Source organism: Drosophila eugracilis, unplaced genomic scaffold, assembly GCF_018153835.1.
Source record: "Drosophila eugracilis isolate 14026-0451.02 unplaced genomic scaffold, ASM1815383v1 contig_440, whole genome shotgun sequence".
Taxonomy (NCBI): Eukaryota; Metazoa; Arthropoda; class Insecta; order Diptera; family Drosophilidae; genus Drosophila; species Drosophila eugracilis.
The window spans coordinates 1198042-1224207 of record NW_024573306.1 but is presented as its reverse complement, the minus strand read 5'-3'; the positions used below and the strand labels follow the sequence as shown (position 1 = coordinate 1224207).

The 26166-nt window shown below is 41.2% G+C and overlaps 3 protein-coding genes and 3 non-coding genes across 9 annotated transcripts in view; 1 reads left to right on the top strand and 5 right to left on the bottom strand.

Moving 5' to 3' along the window:
- LOC108117168 (uncharacterized protein DDB_G0271670) overlaps positions 1-12409 on the top strand; it is a 44756-nt gene extending 32347 nt beyond the window's left edge. Inside the window, exons 3-5 of one of the 4 annotated variants that reach the window (XM_017229448.2) lie at positions 6082-6185; positions 8879-10176; positions 10582-12398. In XM_017229448.2, the coding sequence (XP_017084937.2) occupies positions 6082-6185; positions 8879-10176; positions 10582-10585 (1406 nt within the window). In that variant the 3' untranslated portion in view covers positions 10586-12398. Of the gene's footprint in view, positions 1-6081; positions 6186-8862; positions 10177-10581 lie in introns of those variants that run through there. The other 3 variants (XM_017229447.2, XM_017229446.2, XM_017229449.2) reach the window with 3 other exon arrangements.
- Trnat-agu lies at positions 3837-3910 on the bottom strand. Its single transcript has one exon. It is a non-coding gene; the product is annotated as a tRNA-Thr (tRNA).
- A 3319-nt stretch (positions 12410-15728) lies between the features above and the next one.
- Trnaa-agc lies at positions 15729-15801 on the bottom strand. Its single transcript has one exon. It is a non-coding gene; the product is annotated as a tRNA-Ala (tRNA).
- Positions 15802-16054: 253 nt separating this feature from the next.
- On the bottom strand, positions 16055-16127 carry Trnav-cac. Its single transcript has one exon. It is a non-coding gene; the product is annotated as a tRNA-Val (tRNA).
- A 5316-nt stretch (positions 16128-21443) lies between these two features.
- On the bottom strand, positions 21444-23480 carry LOC108117308 (4-coumarate-CoA ligase 1). Its single transcript, XM_017229670.2, has 4 exons — positions 23267-23480; positions 22815-23209; positions 22643-22759; positions 21444-22523 (listed from the first exon to the last, which is right to left on the bottom strand). The coding sequence occupies exons 1-4, from the start codon at positions 23405-23407 to the stop codon at positions 21557-21559; spliced, it is 1620 nt and encodes a 539-aa protein (XP_017085159.2). The 5' UTR covers positions 23408-23480; the 3' UTR covers positions 21444-21556.
- LOC108117291 (4-coumarate--CoA ligase 2) lies at positions 23139-25827 on the bottom strand. The gene is given in 5 exon segments (XM_017229647.2): positions 23139-23216; positions 24031-24539; positions 24541-25000; positions 25055-25566; positions 25622-25827. Coding segments are annotated over 4 exon segments (1614 nt in total). The 5' UTR covers positions 25766-25827; the 3' UTR covers positions 23139-23216; positions 24031-24041.
- Between the last annotated feature and the right edge of the window lie 339 nt (positions 25828-26166).

Here is a 26166-nt window from a genome sequence, read left to right as displayed (position 1 = left end):
GCTTGAGGCTTAAAACTAGATACTAGAAATGGGTTAGGATCATTCTGGGAATTCGAATGATTGATTCTGTATGCAAAAGGGTCGTAAAATTACAGAATTTACGCCTCCAGCGATAGGCAAATAATGTGTGCGAGTTTCTCGCACAATGAAGCTCGCTTGTCTTCTTTTTTTGCGTCCACGGATGAGGGCGGATGGAGGCGGGGACACGCCCACGTGGTTAGGCTCTGAGTCTGGACCGGGTCTGATAATGGCATAATGCTTATCTCTCGGCCACGACGACAATGTTGACAACCTCCCACTCTCCTTTACTTTTTTTTTCGCCCGGTGACACAGAATCGCAATCGAGCGGAACGGGCTTTAGTAGACTGCTCGAGTCTAAAATTTATGATCGACTTAATGCCAAATGTAAATATTTGGCACAGAGGTCAGAGATCTAAGGCAGAGCAGATAGATGGATGTTGGGTTTCAAAGTGTGACCATGAAACGAGGTGTGAGGAAAGAATTTACATGGGGAAGATGATCCCAAAAAAGGTTGTTAAACTTCGAAGATAGTTTTGATTTTTAAACGTTTTTTAACTAATACAAAGCTTGGAACTTAAGTAATGGATTGCATTTAGGAAACATTGATTAAGATCACAACTCCGGCAGATCAGTTTGTTTCCCAATCATTGCTCAGTAACTTTAACCAATAGTCCATCCGTTTGGGCCACCTTCCCAGGGCTATCAAAGTCAGCGCCTCGACCGCCTCGTGCCACTCGATCAATGATCAGTGATCAATGGGGACTCTAATGGCAAGTCAAGCAAATGACTCAACACCTGCCAAAGACCAGGTACCTCCTCCAACTCCTAGCTCTAGAGCACCAGACTAGATTCTTGGCCTAAAAAGAGAGGATACCAGGGGGAGGAGCTGGAAGCTGGAGCGGCAGGAGGCGGCGGATGAGGCAGACAGCGCTGTCGCAGACGCAGCCACAGACGACGCCACTTGTCTTGTCGTGTCTCAAATTAATTAAAGACTCATCTACATATTTCATTTCCACTCCAACTGGTTGTTTAGTGGACAAGAAAAAGCCGCGGCCACAACATCCACCTAAGAAAATGCGGAAAAACAAAAAATCTGGAATGGGAACTGGGTCCGGAGAACGGGGATCTCTGCGGGCGCCGCCGAAATTGGCCTGTCACTGGTCACGCACTCGAAGGCTGAATGGGGGCGTGGTCGATGGTGGAGGCCTTTTTTCATGCAAAACATTTTACAGTTTTTAACATCTTGTTTAAGTTATTTTTCAGACATAATTTTCGAGATATTTTACATATGTTTGTTTCTTTTTTACAACTTACAATTTTAACATAATTTTTTGTTTTGTTTTTTCCCCAAAACTTGTATTAATTTGTAAGAACTCACATTTGGTGTTATTCAAATGTCGTAAACTTTCACTGGGAAACTTTTACCTAATCGGCTTTAATTCCATGGCTCTCCTTTGGTGGGCCAGGCCACTCGTTTAGACAATGCCTTTCGATGTGGAACTGCCCATACTTTACACGTTATTAGTCTAATTTAATCAAATGAAGGCATTCTCAATAGCCGCATTCATTTTTCATTAATGAATTGGACCCAGATGGGAAGTATCTTGATATGAAAAAACCCTCTAGACCAAAAACGGTAGCGTTGATAAATCTAATTTCCCAGTCCCAGGGAGAAAGCCAGAATCCCCACCACATACCCACACGTGTGTAATGCCCAGAAAAGAAATTCCAAAACCAAAGTGGTCGTGTCAAATCCCATCAGCTCAAATAGATCTCATCCCGCAGATATTGGATAGTTTTCCATTATGATTTGCCATTTGCCCATTATGATTTGCCATATGCAGCAAAATGGATTTTAGTGGGCGTTTTTTTACGTAAACAACCCCTGGAGTGAGCCCTTCTTCTTCCGATAAAAGACTCTCCTGTCAACGCGATTGTAATTTATTCTTTTGCGCATTTCCCTTTATCGGAAATTTGGCCAATAAGGTATTCGATTGCAGGATATCCTTTCCCTCCCGATTTGCGAAAAAATGCATTTCGAATGCCACAGAAAGAAAAAAAAACAGACACACAAAAGAGGCTAGAGGGTTTAGAGGTTTAGCCAACTGTGAATTGAATTTGGCACTCAAGCGATTGTTTGTGGATGGGTGCTAATTTGAGATGCGAATACCGGAATAGATACGGATTGCAATTTCTCCAGTCGAGCATGAAAATGCCGCAGATTTAGGGTGAGAAACGGGCCCTGCTTTCCTATCGCGCACATAAGTAGCTGGCTATTTCCCACAAAAAAATGAAAAAGCAATCACCTGCAAATGCTAAATAGATCGGCTTATCGTACCGCCCACGGTTTGATTTATCGCCGTTTATCTAAGCAAGAAGTGCAGGCAGCAGGCGGCACAGCCTCTTGGCTAAGATTTATTGCCCTGGCCAAACGACAACTCAATAAAGTGCCACTAATTGGGCTTTAATAGACAGCGACTGTTAACTCTTCATTGTCATCTGGATATCTGGGGACATAAAGCTGCATATATATGAAAGCAAAGGAAATCGAGTGGAGCCTCCATTGATTGATATGCTCGCCTCCAATTCAAATCAAATTGTCAAAATACGCTGCCCACGATCATAAATTAGAAGAGCCACAAAAGACGGCGTGGCACAGTAGTGAATTCGAAACGGGGTGGGGGAGCCCAAACAAAGCGGATAATAATGCCTTCGGTTTTGAGATATTCCCAGAGATATTTTTTACGACCATTGATGGCTGGCATACCATATTATGTTAAAAAACCACAGAAGTGATCGTAAATTTTCATAAAATGTCACGCCAAAACGTCACACTTTTTTTGTAAGCATAATTAAAAATATAATAAAAGGCAATTCCATACATATATGCATGGATTAATTTAAATATCTGCCTATATCATTTTTTTTTCTTTTTGTCAACTTTGAGGGCCTGCACATAAATTTCGACATTACCAATGCTGTCGTCTGGTTGGAAATTAAGGTCTCATTTGCATAAATCCAGCGTTCCTGCCATTTAAACGGTTATCAGAGAGTCCCAGCGATCCATCGATGGCAAGGAGAAGAACCAATCCCAACATAACTCAATCGAACACCTTCCAAGACTCCGTTTTGACAGCCATATTTCTTTGACATTTTAATTATTGTCAGAGCGTGACATCCATTTGAGTCGATTTTATTATTATCGTGGTTTTTCGGGGGACCTCACTCTCCAAAAACACTCGACCGACTACGTGCTTAATATGTGGGTAATTTAAAGCAGCTCAGAAGCGTGCCAGGAATTTGGATACATTAACTTTTGGAGTTCGAACTTTGGGTTTCCCATTTTTTTTTTTTCCTTTTTGGTTCAATGAACTGCACTCTACGCCTGATTGAACTTCCACACGCCTGCGCTGATTGATCAATAAAAGATCATTTGATTATCAATATGCACTTATTTCACACCTCAAGCCATTTCGTATTGTTATTGTTCCGCCTGCAATAACACACATAATAATGAGCTGAGCAAATTGAATAAGATTTCTATGAATATTACTAGAGAAAAGATACATTTGATGGGGTGTAAAGGCGTCAAATCGCCGTTTTTATTCATTTAATCATTGAATGTATTTTAACTTTATTAAGTTAATGATTTCTTTATTTTCAATTTTTATTAATATATCCAAGGGTTATGTTTAGTTAAAATAGTTCATAAAAAAATTATATTCTCTCATATTAACACTAATATGCTTATTTGTTCCGTATTGAATTAAGTAAACAAATTTATTTAAATAAAAAATAAATGCTTTCAATCGCATAGGCCCCGGCGAGATTCGAACTCACGATCTCCTGTTTACTAGACAGGCGCTTTAACCAACTAAGCCACGGCGCCACATGCATTGTGTGTGGCCAGAGTTCAGTCACAAGTTGTCACAGCCCGCTCTCCGACCAACCCTCATGCGCTCTCACCGCTTGTTCTTGTTGTTGTTCTCTGAGCTAAAATTAGCGCACTGCGGTGAAGAGAGAAAGAGATAGACATATATATGGGCAGAGAAAACTTTCCCACAAGAACAAATAATATAAATTATTCTTTTTAACAATTTAATACGCTAGAAGTTGTCTCTGTCCACACACACACACATGCAAACCAATACGTAAAAAAAGATAAAAAGAAGAAAAATTACTTTTGTTAACTCGAGCAAAACAAATCGTTTTTTAAATGAGCCTCGGAAAAAAAGTCACACCACGACAAACACGACGCAAGTGAAATGCAACACCACATGGCATTCGAAGTGAAAGGCTGTCACTGGGTCTCCACCCCCTTTCTCCCTTCCCTCTTCGTAAAAGCCCCTCCTACTGCCCTTTTAGACGACCTCTTCGATTTTAACAAATGAACTGACGCGCTTAGCGTGTCATTTGTTTAGTTTATATTTAGGGAAGAGTTGGAAATTGCCAAAGACTCCATAAAAATAGAAAAATTAACTATGCACTGCCAAAAATGAGTTTAGCATTGGTTATTACAATGGAGAATTGATTAAAGTTTTAATTATAGTAGTAGATTACAGATTGAGTTGTTTTGGAATCATAAGAACATTTACTGTAGAGATCTTACATTAATCCCATACTTAAGATGTTATAAACAGCATTACAAATTTCATTAAGTATTGAGTATATAACATAAACCTATCAAAAACTATCTTAATTTATTTTTCCGTGTGGCTGTGGGAAATTCCAGTGGGAGGGAAATAGTAAATCCATCGGATAAACGGGAACGGAACCGGGAAGGGGATCGTATCGGGTAAGCAATGCCATTACAGCCTCTTGAATTTTTTTTTATTTCGGTTACACTATTTATGCGTTTTTCCTTTTCGCTGAAACTTTACAATTTCCGTATTTGAAAGGGGGGTTGGGCGATTGATGCCATGTAAATAAAAACGCATGCCTTTCAAATAGTTCTGCTGCCTGTTTATGGCCGAAGTTGCAATGGAAGTTGCAGTTGCAATAAAAGTTGCATATACGGGATAAGCATGTGGGCCATAAATTGCCCACCTATTGACAGCAATATTTTATGATATTTTTGGGCCTCTGTTTATCTGCTGGCATAGTTTCAGGGAGATGAGATAATTATTCAAGTATTGGCAGGGCATTAAATCGCCAGCATACCATATGCCTGCTTTTTATGTCAAGGATTTTATTCCAGCTGTCCTGAAAGAGAACATAAATAAACTATAGTTAAGGATTTAATTACTTGTTCAGATTATATCGTTAGGGAATCAATGGCTTTCCTACTCAAGTGGCCACTTCCTTGGCGTACTCCGCCATAATCTCTAATAATAATATTTTTTATTAGGAACAAACATTTCCTTGCCGCAGCAGCTGGCTAAGATTTCGATTTCCCATTGCTCCCGTAACAAGCTGTGTATTTATAAATTGATGTTTATTATGCACAAAGTGCATAAAGTTCATTGAACGAGTGCGTGGCATGCCGCTTGCCACAAAGTGCTGACACACTTTGGCCAGGCAACTGCCAACTGACAAAGAGGCAGGCGGTACTGCCAGCCTTCTCCTCCGGAATCTCCAGAGACTCCAAAGATTCCGGAGACCACACAAGTGGTTTGACCTTAAACGATGCTGAACTTGAATTTGGTGTGGCTGCGCGTCTTTTATGTTCATTTCTCAAGTGCAAGGCGGCAATTTCAATTAACCCGACGCGGTACTCGCCATAAATTATATACATTATCCATTATCTCACTTAAGGCATCTTCGATTCGGTACAGTTGACAAATTTGATCGGCAATGGAATCTATGATTAAGTGGTTTCCCAGCTGGGTGTGTTTATTATTATTTTTCTTATATATTTCTTAACCCATGGATTAATTTACTTTCCTGGGCTGTCGGCTCACCAGGTGTCGGATATGTAATTAAGCACCTTTTGGGTTCTCACTCTTTTTTGACATCCTGACACCTGCGCCCAAAATTGTGGGTCAGACCATAATCAGGTCGTCTTTTCTGGCACCTTGTGATTGATAATTAATTAATGTGCTTTCTCCGTTTCGTTTGCAGCGATTCTCCAGCGATCCACCGTGGATGTGGGGCGCATCAAGCTGCAGAGTGTGGCCACTTGCCTGTATCTGTGCATGGACGCGTGCGGTGTTCCCTACGGCTCGGTAAGTAAGCTTTCAATATTATAAAAAAAAGTTAAAAAATATTAATTAAAAAGAGGTTAATGGTTAATGTAGCTCACAAGATCAGTTAACATATTTCAATCTTTCTCTGAAAAGAAAAGATATATCACAAATTTGGGCATCCTTATTTTCCGTATCCCCTGAACCGCGAAATTGATTTCTTCTAACAATTTGCCGCTCTGCGATAACTAAATTTGGTATATGGAGCGGTCTATATCTAGTCCATTGTTGGCACCCCTCTAACGAAAACAAAAACAAACAAAGGCCTGTTAAAAGATTGAGGTAAACCAAAAAAAAAAAAAAAAATAAAACCCAAAAGGGATACTCAAATAAATGAAAGGGCGACCGAAGGGCTCGGGCAATAAATAAAAAATTAAATGTGAACAAAAACAAAGCAACACGATCAGCAGCAACAAAGGGAGTCCTTTTTGCCTTTTGCCCTGGAATGCGTCCTTAGGCTGTCAAGTGGTTGGAATATCGTCCTTGGGTTTCTATACCCCTGCTCCTTATACTTACCCTGACACTTTATCCCGCTGCGTTTCAACGATCCTCATCTTTGGGATGCCTTTTTTGGGCTGGCGCCACTGCAACCACTACGGCCGCGCTTCATTGGTCCGTCGGACATTAGTTTTATTTAATTTTTTGTTTTAATTTATTTCATTTCTTTCCGCTGTCTCAAGCACTTTGACCTTTCCGCATCCGAAATAGCAGCGAGTGTGCCAATTCTGTCAGCCTAGGCGTGTCCGCCTTGGCTTTTTTTTTTTTTAGGCGAGTATCTCGCAGATACTCGGATAGATACTTGCTGATTGATGCGCTTCACCAGCGGCCACTTTGTAGGCGGCCCTTTGAAGGCGCCGCATGCCTCTAACATAGCCAACATACATATCTCTAAGTTGGTCAAGTGGGCGGTTATATTGGGCCGTCTTGTTTATTTTGGCGACCAAGAAGGCGTCCGGTACACACAGCACGAGATCTGAGAAAGAGAAGCAAGAGCTGCATTCTAAACTTACCCGCCGCTAGTTATGGTCCCTGATTTACTAGTACTTTTAATACTTTCCGTCGTTGTGCTATATATAGCCCTGCCACATTTCACCATAATATTTCTTAAATATTTTCTGTCTTGTGACCAACGAGGCAGGTGATTTCGGGCTTTGGCTAATTGAACAAAAAGGAAAAAAGTAAAATATAAGCCCAAAATGCTTGCCAATTCATAAATTTAAAACCCAAACAGCCTCGTGACTCAGAGCGTCTCGGCCAATTAAAATGTCGTAGCCATAAATGTTCGTATTACGGTTTTGCTTATTAATTTGCATAATTTGTTCTCCGGGAAGAGACTTTCGACCGCCCGCAGAGTCCACGAACTTGGGTTTGGTCAATTAATGCTAAGCGACCCAGGGTCGAAATGAATATGTTGCATCATTATCATGGTTATTGTCCTGTTCAGGGGCGATAAGTGGCGGGCGGAACGCGTCACGCAGGTTTTTCTTTTCATTTGGTTGGTCATACAGCAGATTGTTGTATACCCTAAGTGGTTCCGTTTGTAGGTGTTCACCGTAATCTGGACAACAGGTTGACCCTTTCTACGGCTCGCCTGGCGCCACTCGATCAGCTCCGATAGAGAGACCACGCTGGGCTAATGGTTCTGGGTGTCCCCTCTCATTTTCCCTGATGTTTTTCCTTATCCGAGTACAACTTCATTTCCCTTTGGTGTCTGCCAATTTTCACTTGCAAGCCATTAAAGACTAAAAATAAATGAAAATGCCTGGAAATAAGTATCATAAAAGAGTTTTAGAGGAAGGGTTGCGGGCCAGAGGCTCTCATGCCACATTGTTGTCACATATGTCAAAAAATTAGTCTCCTCTTGACTCGACCTCGGGAATGGCGTCAACATGCTCCAACGTTGCTCCTGGGTTGGCCTGGCCCTCACCCATTTGATGGCTCATTGCGGTTCGCCTTTCGCCTGATTAATTTCTAAATTTAAGCGGCGACATTTTCCCGGGTAAGCAATCAGGCAGGGAATTGCCTGGCTGCCGTTTTATTTACGAAACAATTTTAATTGCCTGACAAGCGAATTAATTCAGTGTTTGTTAATTGAATTTGATCTGCAGATGTCTAGCAGTCGGCTCAACCTGAAAGGCCACTGGGAAAGCAGGGCTAATGTAAATCCTTTCTCCGATCTCGATTTACATTTCTTTTTCGTTGTTGTTTACCTAGCCAGACAATTTCTCATTCTCAGTCGGGTAATTCTTTCAACTGGCTATTTGGTCCTTTTGTTCGGCTGTCAGGAGGTGTTCATAAAGTTGGAATGTTTATGGTTAGTACGAGGTCGGGGGCCCACTATCGATGGCCAACACCGATAGGAGCACATCCTGTGATAATGAGCGCATTTATCCATCTGATCTCTGTGATGATAGACAAAAGAAACAGACGCCGCCTTTGGTCAGCGAATTCAAGGAATGGGGGAATGTGCTTCATTATTGGTATTTGATTCTGAAGAAGTTGGTAACAAGAAGAGCCCTTTTGAAGTGGCCTAAAAGGCAATAGCCACGTTGTATTTAAAGAGTGTTTCTGTTTACTGATCATAGCTACTGGAAGATACCATATGTTTCTATAGATTAAAACCAACTACCATTTGCTTAGCCAAATCATTTAATCATAGCCCTTGATTGTTGCAGAAAGACTTCACCGACGACTGCGTCTTCAACGAGAACATGGGTCTGCAGAACTACAACACGTACTCCTCCACGTATCACTCGCATTCGAAGCGTGTCTTCTACTTGGCCCTTAATGGCAGTGGCCAGCCCCGGCGTACCCAGATTCCAGCCACCCGATCGCTGGGAAAGCTGAGCACCTATACAAATGCCATAACAGAGACAGTGCCGCAGGAGCGGGTCGAGCAGCTGATCGCCAAGAATTTTGGTGCCAATCGCGTTAAGCACGGCGTGCGGCAACTTTGTGATACGGGCAAGCCGCTGATCGAGCTGATCGATGTGGCCAGATTCAAGGGGCCGCCACATTGTAACAGCAACACTAGTGGCAGCAGCAGTAGCAGTAGTAAAAGTAGTAGCAGTAGCAGTTACGTTCCTGTGTCTGCAATCAGCAGCCTGAGTAGTATTAGTAACAGTAGTCAAAGCGAGAGCGGCCATATTAGCAGTAGCCTTAGCAGTAGCAATAACAGTAACAGTAACAGTAACAGTAATAGTAGTAGCAATAGCAGTAGTAGTAGACCAAGTGGTAACAAGGCCAACAAGAAGAAAAAGCCCAAGTGCAAGCCGCACGAGCAGGAGGACACTCATAATTGCCAAAAGCGTGGAGGAGCTGGAACGGGAGCGGGAGCTAGTAATTTGAGAAAACTGGGGCCCAAGGCGAAAAGATGCAAGGAACTGCGTGAAAAAGCGGCGGCCGAGAAACGAGCCCCGCCCAATTGTGGCAAGAAGAATGGAGCCAGGAAGAATCCTATAGAGGCTGCCAAAGGAGTAATGCAGCAGCGAGCGAAGGGAAATATCCAGCAGGGTGGCAAGAAAAAGGCGAATAAGCAGGGAAAGCAGCGGCCAAATGGTGGCAAGAAGCAGCAGCAGCAGCAACAGCAGCAGCAGCAGGCACATCAGGCTAAGGCCGTTTCCGGTGGCAAGCGGAAGCATCGAAAATTGGATACAAGTACTACCACCACGATGGCTACCAGTCTGGCCACACCTCCCGGAAGTCACTGGGAGAGCAGTTCGCCCCTGCCTGCTTTTTCTCCCAGCGAAACCAGCGATCGAGTGGAGCGCAATGTGCGCATGAACAGCGGCGAGGATGCGGATCAGGATCACGAACACGATCAGGATCAAGAGCAGGCTGAGCCGTCGGAACAGGGCGATGAGGATGCTGACGGCGATGGTGGATCCCTGGAGGATGCCAGCTACGAGGACGCCAGTTCCGAGGCGCAGGGACGCAGCGGTGCAGCCGGCGATGATTCGCTCTACTACGATTTGTGAGTTTCCCATAAGAAAATTCTTTGCTAACCCTTCATCTATTTCTCACAAAACAAAACGATAATTACGTAGAGATTTTCTAAATTCTTTTGCAAATTTCTAAATTTAAACAATAACTTTTTTAATATACTTTATGGATTGGAAGTTCAACATTTCTAAATTTTTCTAAAATTATTAAATATTTTCCTTTTGGGATTAACATTGATTGGAATTTTCCATAACCTTGAATATTTATAGAATTTAAAATTATTTTCCAAATTTATTTCACACATTTTGTACTTTTTGGTTATTATTTATTTATTTGGTTGTTGTGCTTTATTTTATTTTTTTATTTTTCAAAATTTAAAATTATTTATTTGGGCCTGCAAAATGAAATCAAAACGTTCAAAATGTGGAAAATTCAGATAAAATCAGTGAAAGACTGTTGAGAAAAAAGAAAGTTGAGAAAAGAGAAGGAAGGATGTGAAAATGATGTATAAAGTCTGGCTTGAGTATGAAAAAGATTATGTAATTGCAAGTTTCCACAACAAATACACACACACCAACAGTCACCCACCTTACTACACAGCACATTCAGCACCAGATGCACACCATATAAATATATATATATATCATCAGTGTGTAAATATTTGATATATCATACATACCCCTACATAGGACTGTGGTTCACTAAAGTATTTTTGATGCAGCGGACTGTTGTCCCCCCGGCGATGATCCAGGTCAATGCCAGTGGCCCACTAAAGACGATGAATATCAATGTATTACAACGGAGTCTCGAGTATTTTATAAGAACCTCTCAAGCCAACAATTTGGATTATAATCACCATCGAAAAGTAAACTAAACGCACGCCCATCCAATCAGATAGATGTAAAAATGAAAAAAAATCGAAGCCATAACCTTACGCAACGCGAATGACCCAAAGAGTCTATTGAAATACTTGAGTCTCTGTATCTGCGGAACTTTCACGTTCACGTCGACGACGAAAAATACTCAAAAATACGACCACAGCGATAAGTCAACCAGAAAACATGAAAATGAAAATGAAAACTTGCAAAGCGCTTTCCCAATATTGTAAACGAGTGAAGCGGTGAAAATTCGAATACTAAATAGTATATGTCGAGGGAATCCATTTGTAAATAGATCCACGATTTAGTCGTAAGATCAATTTTTTTGTCACTGTGTATTGTCGAACCTCGCTGCCTCTCTCAGTGCATAGCCTAAGCTCTGTAAATCAATTTTCAATGCAAATTTTCCTTAATGGAAACTCGAGGTGGAAATCCCTATGCGAAAACAATAAAACCAACGACACATCGAAAACTATTATTCAATAAATAAATAAATAAATGAGAAAAAAATATAGGAATGCAAAACTCACAAATCAAAAGATTGTATTTTTATTTTAAAACTACTTATGAAACTAACATGTAATATTAATTTATTCGATCGATGAGAGATAAGCGTGAAATTATAGTTTGTAGCTTGTATGATGATGGAGTTATTTATTTATTTGAAAATATTTATTTATAAACTACTTCTAAGACGCTTAGGCTCTAGACTAACAACACTTTGTTATAATTTAATGCATTAAACAAACATTTTCCAGATAAGTGAGTAAAATGATCAACGAAAAAAGCATGAGAAAAACGAGAAAAGCTAAACTAAACAAAATAAAATTAAAAATACATTAATATCAAATCGAGAATGTGTTTTAGTCGTACGATGGTAAGAGGAGTAGTCCTTGTAAAAGGTTTATATCCAATATGATGAGTTTTCTGCATGAAATTAAAAAATATTTTTAGGATTTTGCACGTTGCCCGAGTTAAATCAAAAAAATTTACCAAATTGTTACAATTCACTCATTTTATTTTTGGCATGGTTTTTACCTATATAAATCCAAATCCCAAAATCCCTTTCTATAATTTTCTGTGCCCATTACAGCCTGTGCCTGCAGCTAGTCGTCCTGGTCTTGCTTCACACCCAAGTTATCTAGTAAAGGGATGTTTAACCTTCGATCTATTGCCGCAACCTATTGGACTACCGATCCACACAACAAAGCTAAAGTTCCTGATCATTAAGCATAAGAGTTCTAAAGTTAAAAGTACAAATAGGGTATAATATTTACGTATTTATCATTTAAGACTGAAAAAAGAACACAAGCTAAAACTACTGTAAATAAACTAAAATATTCTAAAAGCTAATTTAGCAACCTGTGTTATCTTTCGATTTATTGGTCTGTTTGAGCCGCTTGGGGAATATTTCATTATGCTGATTAAATCCCAGTGTCATCATTATGGCACACATTGATTGCGCTAATAACAGGTGAGCAGATAAAGCTGATTGCTCTGGGAGAGCAGGCAGCAGGTAGCACCTAGGCAAAAAACGCTCTCATAATATGCTGATATCAGCTGACTACAGTCAAAGACCTTTCTAGAGGCGCGCCAGCACGTGCTGAAAACGTATAGATCATGTGGTTGGGACTAGATCGAGAGAGATCGCAGATCAGAGAGCGACGACGATTTTAAAATTACAGTCAAACCTCTATAAATCAAAGTTAAATTTTGTATTTATATTATTTAAAGAACTTCAGCTTTATTAAGCTATAACTTAATAATGTTGGTTAATTAAAATCTTCAAAAGTAGGTAAAATGTATTTCTAAAAATATTTTAAAAAATGTATAAAGTTTCAAAATTTTCTTTTCTAAGTTAATTTAGTTTGGCGCGTGCCAAATATTTCCATAAAATAAATTAACAAGTTTGTTGTCAGCCAGTAGTTCCTATTAAATTTGCTCCCCTGTAAATGGATAATAGAATAAAGTTGAGCTAACTACGCTCGGATTACGGGCGAGGAGACTCGTGCCCTGTGCCCCCGTACCCTAGTCCGGAACCGCAATAGCGGTACCCAGTTCAAATCGTTCCGATTCCCCTGTGTGAGACAAGTCACGTAGGCCTTGAAATGGCGAAATTGCTGCTCGCTGCTGGTCGCTCATGTTCCCGCATTCGCATTCATTCAAACGCTGCTGAATTTTTCGCATGAATAGGCGAAACACGAGGCACAACCAGCCCCCACAGCAGCCCAAAAAAACAGAAGGGGGAGAATGAAAAGAACACCGCTCGCCCACCCGAAACCAATCTGAACAAAAAGTATGTATAAAAAGAGACCCGCCGGAGAACCCGGGCAGTCCAAGAACCCGAGAATCCAAATCCGAATCCGAAGTGCTCTTGGCAACATAAATTGGAACGAAAGTCCCCCGATTCGATCGTAAAGTAAAGCTAACGTAAGCATAAAAGAGCGGGTGACGTCGTCGTCGTCGGGCTTGTGGTTTCCACTCGAATGTTTGTCGCACGCTCTCCACGCGCATTTCCGGGGCTTATCAGCTGCTCCGGCGATGATCACCATTATCATTATCATATGGCTATGGCTATGGCCTATGGTCAGTCCAACCAGCTATAACCTGTTATCAAAGTCAGCTGTCTGAGAGCGTTAATTGGTCGCCTGATTAAAGAAGTTCATTTGGGAGAAGGCAGTGAACTTATAGGTCTTACGTACAAATTTTGTCAAACCTGAACCTTTGACAGCATGAAATGTTGCAAAACTTTGGTAATTTTGTTTACCATTTGCTTTTGCCGTCATGAGCTTATAGCCGCCATAACTTATATCTGCTATATACCTACTAAAAAATTAGATTGCATTGTTTTTAAAGGGTTTTCCAGCCTACTAGACGATAATTATATGGCTGTATTTTTTCAGTGATAAATATAAATAAATGGTTTTTAAGTTGCAGGTAGCAATAACAATTAAGAACAGAGAATTAAGATATTCTTATTTTCTAATACTTTTTGCTTGTTTATTGTTGCTTAATTATTGCTTATTTTTATTAGTTGTTTTTTAAAACAGTTAAAAGGTTGATTACATTGTTTTTAAAGGTTTTTCTACTTATTTTTTGACAATAATTTAGTTATCTTAATTAAATTAAATTGTCTATGAAAGTAGCAATAATAATTAAAAACTGAGCAATTAAGACATTTCCAATTTTGTAGTAGTGAATGACAATAGGGTTGTAAAATAAGATTAAATTAATAGTTTCTTAATAAGCAACTATAGTTATGGGCATAATGTATTTTGTTTGTTAAAAAAATATTCGAAAAATGTTATAACAAAAATGTTTGACTTGACTTTCTCGTTTCATTTTATTCAACATTCAATTTTGCTGATATTCACACAAACATCACAGCAGCAGTGACATTTAAATTTTGGCAGGTTGCAGATAAACTTTTACGATTTTGAGGTCTACGTGACGTATGGAGAATACACCCGTGGTGATTCACAGTGATCGACTTTAGTGTGGGCATGCCCCCAAACTGCTTCTCCGTCCAATCAACTGCACCTGCTCAATGCCATTGCCATTGCCATTTGCAGTGCCAATTCGTGAAATTCAAGTGGCAGATTAGATAGATTTATTAATGAACACCCACACAAATCCGGTGATACTAATTTATTGCCTTGACATCTAACAAGTGTTCTCTATCATCTTGTGTGGGATGCTGGCGAGGAATCTAACATGAGAAAGTCTTTTTATGGAATATTTTTTGATCAAATGGTAGTAAAAAAAAGTCAACTCCATACTTTTTACCATTGAATGGAAGCAAGTCGTTGCTGGGTGATACTTGGTATAAAAAGGTAAGTGGTGGTCGACTTGGAATTTACATAAAAGAAGTTAGATGTTTATTTCGATAATAGGTAAAAAATAGGTAAGCTATTTTACTTAAAACTGGGAGGCGTTGATTTGATTATCATATGTATAATAACTTATATTTGTCGAAAAGTTATTTTGTCGAAGTTGAAGGTTGAGGGTGCTTATAACGGTTATGATAATGACTTGTAATGGCCCTTGTAATAATATTAATATATGGTTAACATGTAAGTCTAATTAAAGTTTCATAGTTAAAAATAGCAAAAGAACAATGCATTATGGTCATTGCCGATGCTTGGTTGGTTAAATAGGAAGCTGATCGGCAGCGCCAATTATTATTCATTGATTAAGAGTGACTACTTAGACTTAGAAAGGGAAATATTAAACAAAAAATTAAAAAAGGCATCAAAAGGCATTCCAAAGTTGAATTCAATTAAACAGATTTCAATCATCCGGACATGACGGAAATGTCAGAATCTTTGCCATTCCCGTTGATCTCCGCTCAAGCCACCCTCGGCAGAGTCCGGTTTAGCTGCATTTCTAGTTCATGGCCTGCATTGCGTGAATATGATGAGTACGCTTAATTGGATTAGCTGCGATGTCTGCCGGGAAATGGAAATGGAAACGGAGACGAGCTAAAGAGCCAAAGTCACTGAGCGATTGCATAACAAGCCGGTTCGGCCAGTCGGTCGGAAAAGCGTGTGAAATGGAGTTGTAACCGGCATGATATTCTATTTACTAAATAATTGGACACAAATGTCGCCGACGATGGGAGAGCATGTCCATCAAAATGCCAAGTTGCTTATGCAAAATGTTTCTCATGCTAAAAAAAGCAATATTGGTGAAAAAAAAATTCACTTGGAGATGCGGGGCATCGATCCCCGTACCTCTCACATGCTAAGCGAGCGCTCTACCATCTGAGCTACATCCCCTGTTGTATACCTTGTGTCTTATATCCCACCTGAATGCTTTTGTCATACTTGTTGAATAGTGGTAGTTTTGTGTGAGCCCTTTAAGTGTGTAGGAAAAAGCTCTCAGCATGAGCTTTTTGGTTATAAATAAGAATATTTTTTTTTTTTTTGAAAAAACATCTCATTTTAAATATTTTTCTTTCGTATATAAGTTTAATATCTTAAAATTTTAACTATAAACAAAAAATTAAAATAATAACAAAAAATAAAGGAGTGTTCCCGCCCGGGTTCGAACCGGGGACCTTGTGCGTGTGAAGCACACGTGATGACCGCTACACTACGGAAACCTGCCCTGCAAGGATATGCAAAACGCAAAAAGATTATACATAACTTGCTTTAAACTAGGAGCAAAGGATACTGCTCTTACATAAAAAAATAAATGAGGGAAATAACTATAAAATACAACATGCTTGTTGAAAAACATGAAAGAGGAAGTACTTCTCGACCTAGTTTTTCTTTCCCTTTCTCCTAGTTTCTCTGCCAAGTTCAAAGCAATGATAATGATGCACGCACTGTCAACGAAAGACATAAAACTCGCAGGGTGCAACATATTTAGGCCATAACAGCACTTTCTTTAATGGGAATCGGTCCTATTTCCAGACAACCAACCTTTCGCCTTGGGTGGCTCTCGGCTAGGGCTGCAACAAATTGAAGTCGTAAAAGTGTCCGTGAGTTGGAGTCATACCCGGGATGCTGACATTGCAGGCGAGTCGTAAAACAGTTGAAATTCGGTGCGTGCTGAGGGTCGGCGTGTTTATAAATACAACACACCTGAAATGATCGTAAAGGCAGCCTCATTAAAACGATATAAAAACGAATGTGGTTGAGAGAAAATGAATTGAATAAACTTCAATATCACTGCGGAAGTGGTCAGGTGGGAGGTCAATTGACATTGAAATTGAATAGCATGCAAAAAAGTGAAAAGGAAAGGAAACTATTTCCAATGGATTTGAACTGAGAACCTTGTGCGTTTGAAGCACACTATGGAAATCACGCTTACCATCGATAAGGAAATCACTCTTAACGTTTTGGAAACCACCTCATTTATCAGTGTTCGATTTGCATAATTTCCATGTGGGAAAACGCAAGAATTTGTAGACAGAAAACTCTGATTTATGGGCATTCCGATAAGCATGGAGTAAAAGTGTTTTGACTGGCTGGTATAAAAAATTTCTTTGATCTTGGGGCTTAAACTTGAACTAGTTGAAAATTAGCTGGGGAAATAAAGTATCGTTTCCCTTTTTGTTTGATATGAACTGTATGCTGGGGACAAGGTCTATGGTTTGGTTAGACACTAAAAAAGGAGACTTTCATATCATTAAGTCGGGAAATGCGTGCGACGACCCTATAAATAAGCTGCAAAAGCAATTAGGTGGCTTCTGGCCAAAATTGATTGCAAATTGTTCTGGGATGCGGCATTGGTTTTTGCAGGGGCCTCTCTGCGACTGATAAGGGCAATCGCTGGATGCGGATTCTAAGTGGAATGGACACCCGCAATGGCCGGGCAAACGGGTTCAACTGGCCAATGGCGATACAAGTGACAAGTGAACATGGAAAACTAATTTATGTGGCGCATGCGACAGGAAATGCAAGCGGAGCGACTCCACTCCATTCGATTCGATTCGATGAATCGGAATGCCATGTGCAATATGCAATGCAAACCCGTCGACGCGTCGATGCAGTTACTCAATGAAAGTCGGTTCTTGGTTCGTTCGTTCGTTCTTCGTTCTTGGGGACACTTGGCACCTTGGAAAGAGAGAGACCTTGACCGGGTTGTCCCGGCTGGGCAACGGTAATACGAAACCACCGCTAAAACGCAAAACAACTGGCGAACAAGTGAAGAACACATAACCGCCTAACAACACTTTGCTCTTAACAACACCAGCGTCAGCCACTTTTGGACCCGCCGGCTCCTCAATCGAGGACGTGTTAAGGAAGCATATCTATCGCTGGGATCAGAATTTCAAATTGCACAGAGGGTAAAAGTTATAAGTTATACAAAGCTAATCAGGATACCACTATATTGCATCCATCATTAAGAGCTCATTAGAAGGTATTTATTGTGTTACTAGAAAGCTGAAAGGGTAAGTAACATTAATGATCTTTAAAAGGAATTTATTTCTGAAAAGCACAAAACTTGTTATTATTATAGTTTATTTCTCGCAGTGTGAGCCGGTTCCAACTGCGTTTGGCTGCGGGCTAAGACATCACCTTCATCATCATCAGCATCAGCAACTGGCCGCATCTCAACATCATCGCTTGTTGACCAAGTTATGCTACGCGAACAACGATGTGTCATGTCGTACCGCCAGCCAAAGGCAAGATATGGTCAAGTTCCTAGAGTTTGAAGATTGGATAGCCGCGGCCATTCTTCACACCTCCCACAACGGGAGGGCAGAAATTCGCACGCTCGAGGCGCCAGCCGATCCTAACCAGCTGGGCTGGCCAAGAACTCCCGATTCCTGATTTGATCGGACCTAGACCACAAGCTCCGCTGCGGGCCATCAACAGCCACATTGATCTTCCTTGCCCGTCTGCGGTTGCATCTTCATCTCTTATTAATCGCCCCATTTATTTGATTATCTCCGGGGCCAGCGGACTGGCTTGGGATAGATTTATGCCTCGGCGGCGTAATTTACTCGCTAATCATGCAACACTTTTCATTTTGACACGTTCGGGCGGCTCTCACCAAAGCACCGCCAGCGGTAATTATGTAAATTTCCCCACCGATACCAGTCGATCCAAGTCGACCCAAACCGATTCGATCCTCGGCCTTACCAATCCATTGGATGCCGGGGGGTGCCATTTTATGATCTATGCCTGCTTCGTGCTTAGAAGCGAACTTAACACAAATTGATAAAAGCAACATCAACAACATGGGGCGCTCGACTGCGGTCTTGGACTATTTTTACGATCATCGATCCCGCGTTCTTCTTGTTTTCACTGGCGAACACATCGTCTTACATAAATTACGGACAAGGACCCGGACTGGCACCAGGTCCGGTATAGAATTCCAGGGAAAATGCATCGCACATCGGCCCGCCTGCTTGTGTTTTGACACCAAACATCCGCTCTAAGCCGCAGCCACAGCGAAAGGGGTTAGGGTTTAGCCATCTGATTCGGATTCCCATTCCCAAATCCCAACCAGGATCGGGCGGGGGCAACAACTGATCTTGTTAGCCGTTGCCGTTCATGCGCATGACTGCAATTTAAGCGCCATAAATTCTGTTTCCAGTTCCCCATGTCGAAGGCAATATGTCAAAGTTGTTATGCCCTTGCAGTATATAGGGCAAGAGGGGTATGATAGGCTTACCTTAACACATAGTAAAAATATGTATCATTTTTTATGAAATAAGTAAGTAAGTCTGGTGTTTTAAAATTATCATCAAATAATAAATATTAAAGTTATACTTTATTTTCTAAGAATGTTTTCATTTATTATTTATTGTAACTCACAAAAAACGGTTTTCCAATTTTTAACTTGAAGAAAGAATCAAGAAGAGCCAAGAAGAATATTTCTTGCATTTCCAAAATTAGAGGTATTTTTAGTCGAACCCTTCGAAAGAATATAAGATTTCCTTGAGACTTACTCGAGCATGATGCCCTTTCAAGCACTTTCCTATAATGTGAGGTTGCATTAGATGACTTAATAAGATTTTCGTTGGGCATGGTTTGGGGTGGTTAGGCAGCTGAATTGGATCCGCTTTCAAGTGGTTGAGGGCCGGATAACAGCAGTGTCATTAGCTGAGGCTTTGCTGTGACATATGCAAATGTGAAAGGTAATTAAACAATCCTTCAAGTGGTAACTTCGAGAGACATAAATTAGTGCTTAGCATTATAAATAAGCACAAACAATTTCAGTATTTTCTACACGATTAATAACGCCAATTAATCGCAGCAATGGCGGCTGGCAGCAATCATTGCCATGTAACTGACAAACTGGTCGACAGTTGCTAATGAATTAATCAGCGTGGAGATTAGATCGCAGATTTGCGATTCTGGATCTGCGATCGGTGATCAGAAACCATTCAGGCAATCGCATAAAGAGCGTAGGCATTTAATTGCCCCAGCAGACAATAATATTAGCGGTGCTACTGACAAATGATAATTGGTATTTGCATGACAATTAGAGTCGCCATCACATTGCTGCCAAGATCGGATCAGGTGGGCGCCAGGCGTCTTTGAGAAGCTGCCTTAGGAGTCCGAGCCAAATGCCATTGGTCACGCCGGCCACTTCCTGCATATTTTCAAGCCGGTTTATGTATATACATATAAGTATCAAGAGCTCCAGTCAGTCGGCCCATGATCAATGGTGCAGACTCTTATGAATCTTGAACACTAATGCCCCCGAAAATGCGCCACAAGGATCGGATTTCTTGAACTTGACATTGAAAACACCGACGACGACAACGACGACGTCGGAGCAGATGAAGATGCTCCTTGGGCTGTCAATCCGCTTACCCAACGGAATGGTGCGATCATTATCACTGATCCCCAACCAAATTAATTCCCGGTCCTAAGTGGCTCTTAATTGTTGCAGTTTATTTCGGGAGTGCACCCAAGCATCGATCTGGATTCATTTAGGAGGGGCATGTCACTCAGTGAAAGAAGGGGCAGGGTCGATCTGTGGCGGGGGCAAAAGTATCCAGTTGCAATGCTGACAAGATCACGTACAAAGTGCAACTTTGCTTGGCTGTCAATCAAATGATGATGTTATTCCGTTCGCCCATCACCAAAGGGTTTGTTCAACTGGAATGTGAACCATTAGGTACTCGATAAATCGCTGCGAGGGCCGTTTGATATCTTCAGCTGTTTGTCTTAAGGTGATGGTTCTAATCTGCTTTTGTGCAAAGTGATGGCACTCTTAAGATTCTAGAAGCCTTAATCCGAATGCTTTACATTAAAGTATGATGACCTTTAGTGTCTCAAAGAGTATAAATAAATTTTATCTTAGCTTTATCTTTTTTGATATTATTGATTTTCTCAGTTATCAGATAATATTATGGGGTGATTATTTCATAGCATTATATTTCATCAAAATATTTTCAATAGAATAATCTTTTATTTGCTATTGTCAAAATGAATGTGATAATGACTATACCTCTCAACTGAGGATTAGAGATAATTTTTTCATCAGTTTCTTTAATTGCTTGAAAATTATGTATTCTTTTTTTAACTATCTGAAAGTTTATTTTCTTAAACTGATATTCAGAATGAATTCGATAATTTCCTTATCATGTTCTGTGTTTCCAAACTCCAATTGATATTTGAGTAATATCTTTACATTGGCTTAAAGTTCGTCGTGGTGAATTAAAGATTAGCCATTTTACGCAAGTTTGCACTACAAGCGCACTTCTAAGTTCTTAGCAAAGCGTTATCATTATCCGAAATCGTTTCCCAAGGAATGTTAACCTCTGATGGTAACATTACCTTGAACGACATACCGTACCCCCATCTCCGTTACCATTGGTGATCAATGAAAGACCGTACGCAACTATCGCACCTGGGACGCCATAACCAATCACCGGGAGATAAGCCGTCGATATCAAGCAATGGCCCCCGAATGTTTCGGCCATCTAAAACATTTTTGGTTTGCCTATATCTGGGTTTGTTGTTTTTATATATTTTTGGCAGTACTTGAATGGTAACCGGATGAGTCACCCGTTGGTAATAACTAATTGTTTTAAAGCCTAACAGAATTAAGTGTATTAAATGATTAGTGCCCGTTGGCGTAGTCCGACCATTTTTTGCCCAGTGCCTGATCGCGTGCCTGCTGTCGTAAAACCTTGCCACTTCCAGTTTTTGGCAACTCAGTGAGGAAGAAGACACCACAATGGAGCTGTTTGTGCTTGACCACCAGTCGCTTGGCCACATATTCCACTATGTCCATTTCGGTGAGTTTACTTCCGGGGACTTTTACAACTGCCGCAGCCGCAGGATCACCATCTACCTCATTCCAGAGTCCAAAGACGCAGGCCTCGATCACATCTGGCAACTCGGCGATGACCTGCTCCAGTTCTTGGGGATAATACTGGGCGCCATGGAAGCGTAAAAGATCCCCCTTTCTCTCCAAGATGTGCAGGTAGTTTTCGTCATCGAAGTAACCCATATCCCCAGTGTGGAACCATCCTTGGTAGTCCTGCATCCGTTTCGATTCATTTGGATTGGCGTAGTAGCCATTCCAGACTTTTCCATTGTGCACCAGGATCTCTCCTGTCTCTCCGTGTCCCAGACTTCGACCGGCATCATCCAGAATCTTTATCCGCACTCCGGGCACAATTCTGCCCACCGAAGACGGCTTGGACACTCCCATATTAGCCGCAACTCCTCCGCACTCGGTCAAGGCATAGCCATAGGATATCTGCCCACTGATCAGGAAGTCCTGTAGTTTTAGAAGATTGGCCACATAGCAAGAGCCGCCACCAACGCTGACGAATCGTATGCTGGCCAGTCTCTGCTTGCTGAGCGTGGGAGCCTTCAGAAGCGAAGCCACCTGCTGTGGCACCACTGTCAACAGGGTCACCTTGTACTTCTCCACCAACTGCAGCATATACTCCGGAGTGTAGGCTCTATCGGTGATTATCCGAGTGGATCCGTGGCAGCAGCTAAAGAGCATATTAAACATTCCCGCTGACCAGTCGATGGTGCTGAACGTGAGCAGTACATCCTGGCCAGTAACAAATCTAAAAATATTGTGAATAGTTGTTAGATGTTTTTGAGGGAAATGTGTATATATATATACTTCCTTTAAGAAATGTTTCCCAAACCCTTTTGTGCCTCATCATGATGGCAAAGAACTTACCCAAAGTCAAACAAACAAGCTGAGTTGCTGATGCAAACGGCCTTTGGTAATCCCGTGGTTCCTGAAGTGCACAGAATGGCCACAGTATGATCGCCGCCCAATAGAAGAGTTTCAGGTCTGTTAAATACAGAAGTCTTAGAACAAGCTTAGATGGTCATAGAAACAGCCCTACACATAGAATAGTTCAGCCTTAGTGGGTTCCAGAAGATCCTCGACCCTCGGCATGCCCAATCGATGATCCTTTAAGGTGTAGACATGGCTCTTAAGTATCCTGGCAATAATGCTCAATCTCTGGTAGACATATCCATCGCAAAAGATGACCCTCGGTCGGGTGATGGAGAACAGATGCTTCATAGTGTCCTCGTCATGCCACGGACTAACCGCATGGAATGGTGTGCCATTCAGAAGACATCCCAGCACCACTGGCATTAAGTAAGTGGTGTTGGTACCTGCAATGCCCACCACATCGTCTTGTTTCAATCCCATTGCTTTCAACTGCTGAGCAATCCGGATGGCAAAGGTTATGGCTTCGCCATTGGTTAAGGCTGTGCCATCCGTATCTGAAATCTTCGGAGGAATCGCTAATTATTTGGATTTAAAAGCATTACAAAGCCATTTACCCACCTGACATATGCTGGACGGATGGTTCCGCATAAAGGCAAAAAGAATTTTACCAATCGAACAGTCCACATCGAAAAAATTCGCCGGCCTTGGTCCACTCCAAATTTTAGTATATTTATCGAATTGTGTGCTCGAGCGTTCCATTGTGGCGACTGATAAGACTAGCCGGGTATCAACAAATGGCTTTCTGTCCGGGCGTGAGTCCGTGTCCCGATCGAATAACGTTTCTTCAGCAACTGGCGACCGCCCGTAATGTTCCGGACATTTGCAGTCCAAGTGGAATATTATCGCTTCCAATCGCCTTCCAAGCGATTCACTACGTCATCGATATGAGGGCGAAGCTCGAAAAGCTTACTGATAAGCGGTACCAGAGAGATAAGCCAGCCGCGAAAGAGTTTTGAGATATTTTCCCTGATAGTTGAAACTTAATTTGAGTGAGTTATGGGCAGATAAATGTAAAGACCTTGACTGGGCGAATTTCCCTTTCATGACCCACTTATAATTAATCTTTTCTAAGATAAGATAACATAAATAAAAGAAACAATAGGATAAAGGGATAAAAAGCTCAATCCAGTTTGTAATCATTGTAGTTTATTTAGTAATCATATTGGGTAATATAACTTATGCTCAAACTGAATTAATTAATATTAATTTCCTAACTTTGGTACGATATTTTTTGGAAGATTCTACATAAATCAATGAATATGTTATCTTTAAAATCCTAAATAGATTTGTAATACTTCATGTAAAAAAAAAAAAAAAGTGTTGGATTGCCATTTTAGGTTGAATTCTTAGCCTCCAAGAAAAACGCTTTGTTGGCCATGCGGTTCGTTTTACCATTAGGACTCCGCACCAGATCCTCCACGATGATGGCTCCTCCATTTAACTGCTTATACTTAGCATCAATATGTGTTGCCACGTAATCTACAACGTCTTGGGCTGTAAGGTTACTGTCCAGTTTCTTTACCACAGCTGCAGCAGCCTCATCTCCGTAGATGTTACTCCAAACTCCAAAAACACAGACCTCAACCACTTCGGGCATCTCGGAGATGACACTTTCAATTTCATTGGGATAGTACATGATGCTCTGGTACTTTAACATGTCCTTTTTGCGCTCCACAAGGTATATGAATCCATCATCATCCACGAATCCGAGATCACCGGTGTGAAACCACATCTGGGAATCTCGAATCTTGTGAGTTTCCTCCGGATTGCCGTAATAGCCAGCCCAGTATTGATCATTGCAGATGCACAGCTCTCCTACCTCGTTTGGGCCCCAGGGACTTACCCTTTTCACAGATTACCTTCAGCTTGAGTCCAGAGACGACTCGTCCCACCGAGTTAGGTTTCTCATCGAAGTGAAAGTTTACAGAGACCATGCTGCCTAGCTCTGTAAATCCGTATGCAAACTGCAGGCAGTCACTGCTCAATCGTTTCCTGATCAGATGCTGGATTTCCACTGAAGCCTTGGATCCTCCGAAGCGATAGTATCGCAGACTGGACAAGTCGGATGTGCTAAACGCCGGGGAGTTAATCATCATGGCCATATGAGATGGCGCCTGAAGTATCCACGTGATCTGGTGCTCCTCCACGAGTCGCATAAAGAATTCCGGCTCAAAAACATTGTCCGCAATGATGCGTTTGGTACTGAATACTCCGGATAAGATGGTGGTCAGAAGCCCAGTAATCCAATCGACAGTGCTATGACAGTACTGAACATCGTTGGTTTTCAAGCCGCTAGGGAAAGGAAGAATTACTTTAAGATATCAAAAGACTATTGTCGCTACTTACTAGTTGGTATTAAGGATCTGTCGACTATTCGTTATTGTTACAGCCTTTGGTATTCCCGTAGTGCCTGATGAGCAGAGAATAGCCAATGTTTGATCGTTGCCCTGTTCTAGACGAGCTGGCTGGAAGTTTTCCTCAATGGGAGTGGCCAGAACTTCATCGATCCGTATGGAATCCGATGGATGATTACGCATGGTGACAATCTTTACATCCAGTTGAGCGGTGGCAGCTCGAACCTTATCAAACTCATCACCATCGCAGAATATAATCCGAGGCTTGGTGATGTTGAACAGCTTTTCTATTGTACTCTGCTCAAATAAAAAGTTGAGCGAGTGGAAGGCAATTCCATTGAAAAAACAGGCGTAGGCAACAGCTGAGATGTGGGTGGTGTTCCTGGCTATAATGCCCACCACATCGGACTGGAAAAGATCCAAGGATCGCAAATAGCTGGCAACGTGCATGGAATTGGCATGGAGGTCTGCTCTGGTTAGTATCGTGTTCTCCGTTGCCGAAATCTGAAATATCGCTTTTAGTTAGTAATTTCACAATTTTACTTTTTGGTTTACCCACCTGAGCTATCAGTTGTGGATGTCTTCGCATTTCCTGGAAGATAATCTCTCCTATAGACAGATGTGGGTCAAAGTAGTATTCCAATTTGCCACCGCTCCAGATCCTAAGATCAGCATCATAGAAGTTAGCTGGCCTGTAAGGCATTTTGTAAGACCACAAGCCGATCACTGTTCGTAATAAGTTTAAATTCCCGACTGAATGCAAAGTGCAGCTGCAGTTCTTCTTTTATAGAGAGGATCGTTCCATTAAGTGACTATTTTTCTTAATTCTATTAGATAACTTTCACAAGGGCACAGACTCACATATATATATTTTATTTTTATTAGTGTTCTAACAGACACGCGATTACAATCGCACTTATGATCAAAGTGGTCGAGCATGTGCGGCAATCTCCATAACAAAACACTAGCTTACTGTGTTAGTAATTGGCGTTAGACCCAAACACCTCGCAATGACTTGACAGATTCTCAATAGGAAAAACATATTTCATTGCATGTGGATTGTAAATATTGCAAATATTGGTATATTGATTAGAAGTTTGGGAA

Excerpts from the sequence above, each read along its gene's own strand:
- LOC108117308 (XM_017229670.2), bottom strand. The coding sequence starts at position 23,407 with ATGGAACGCTCGAGCACACAATTCGATAAATATACTAAAATTTGGAGT. Across the intron at positions 22,760-22,814 it reads AAGGCTGAACTATTCTATGT|ACCTGAAACTCTTCTATTGG; the intron begins GTAGGGCTGTTT and ends TGTATTTAACAG. Across the intron at positions 22,524-22,642 it reads GCTTGTTTGTTTGACTTTGG|ATTTGTTACTGGCCAGGATG; the intron begins GTAAGTTCTTTG and ends CAATATTTTTAG.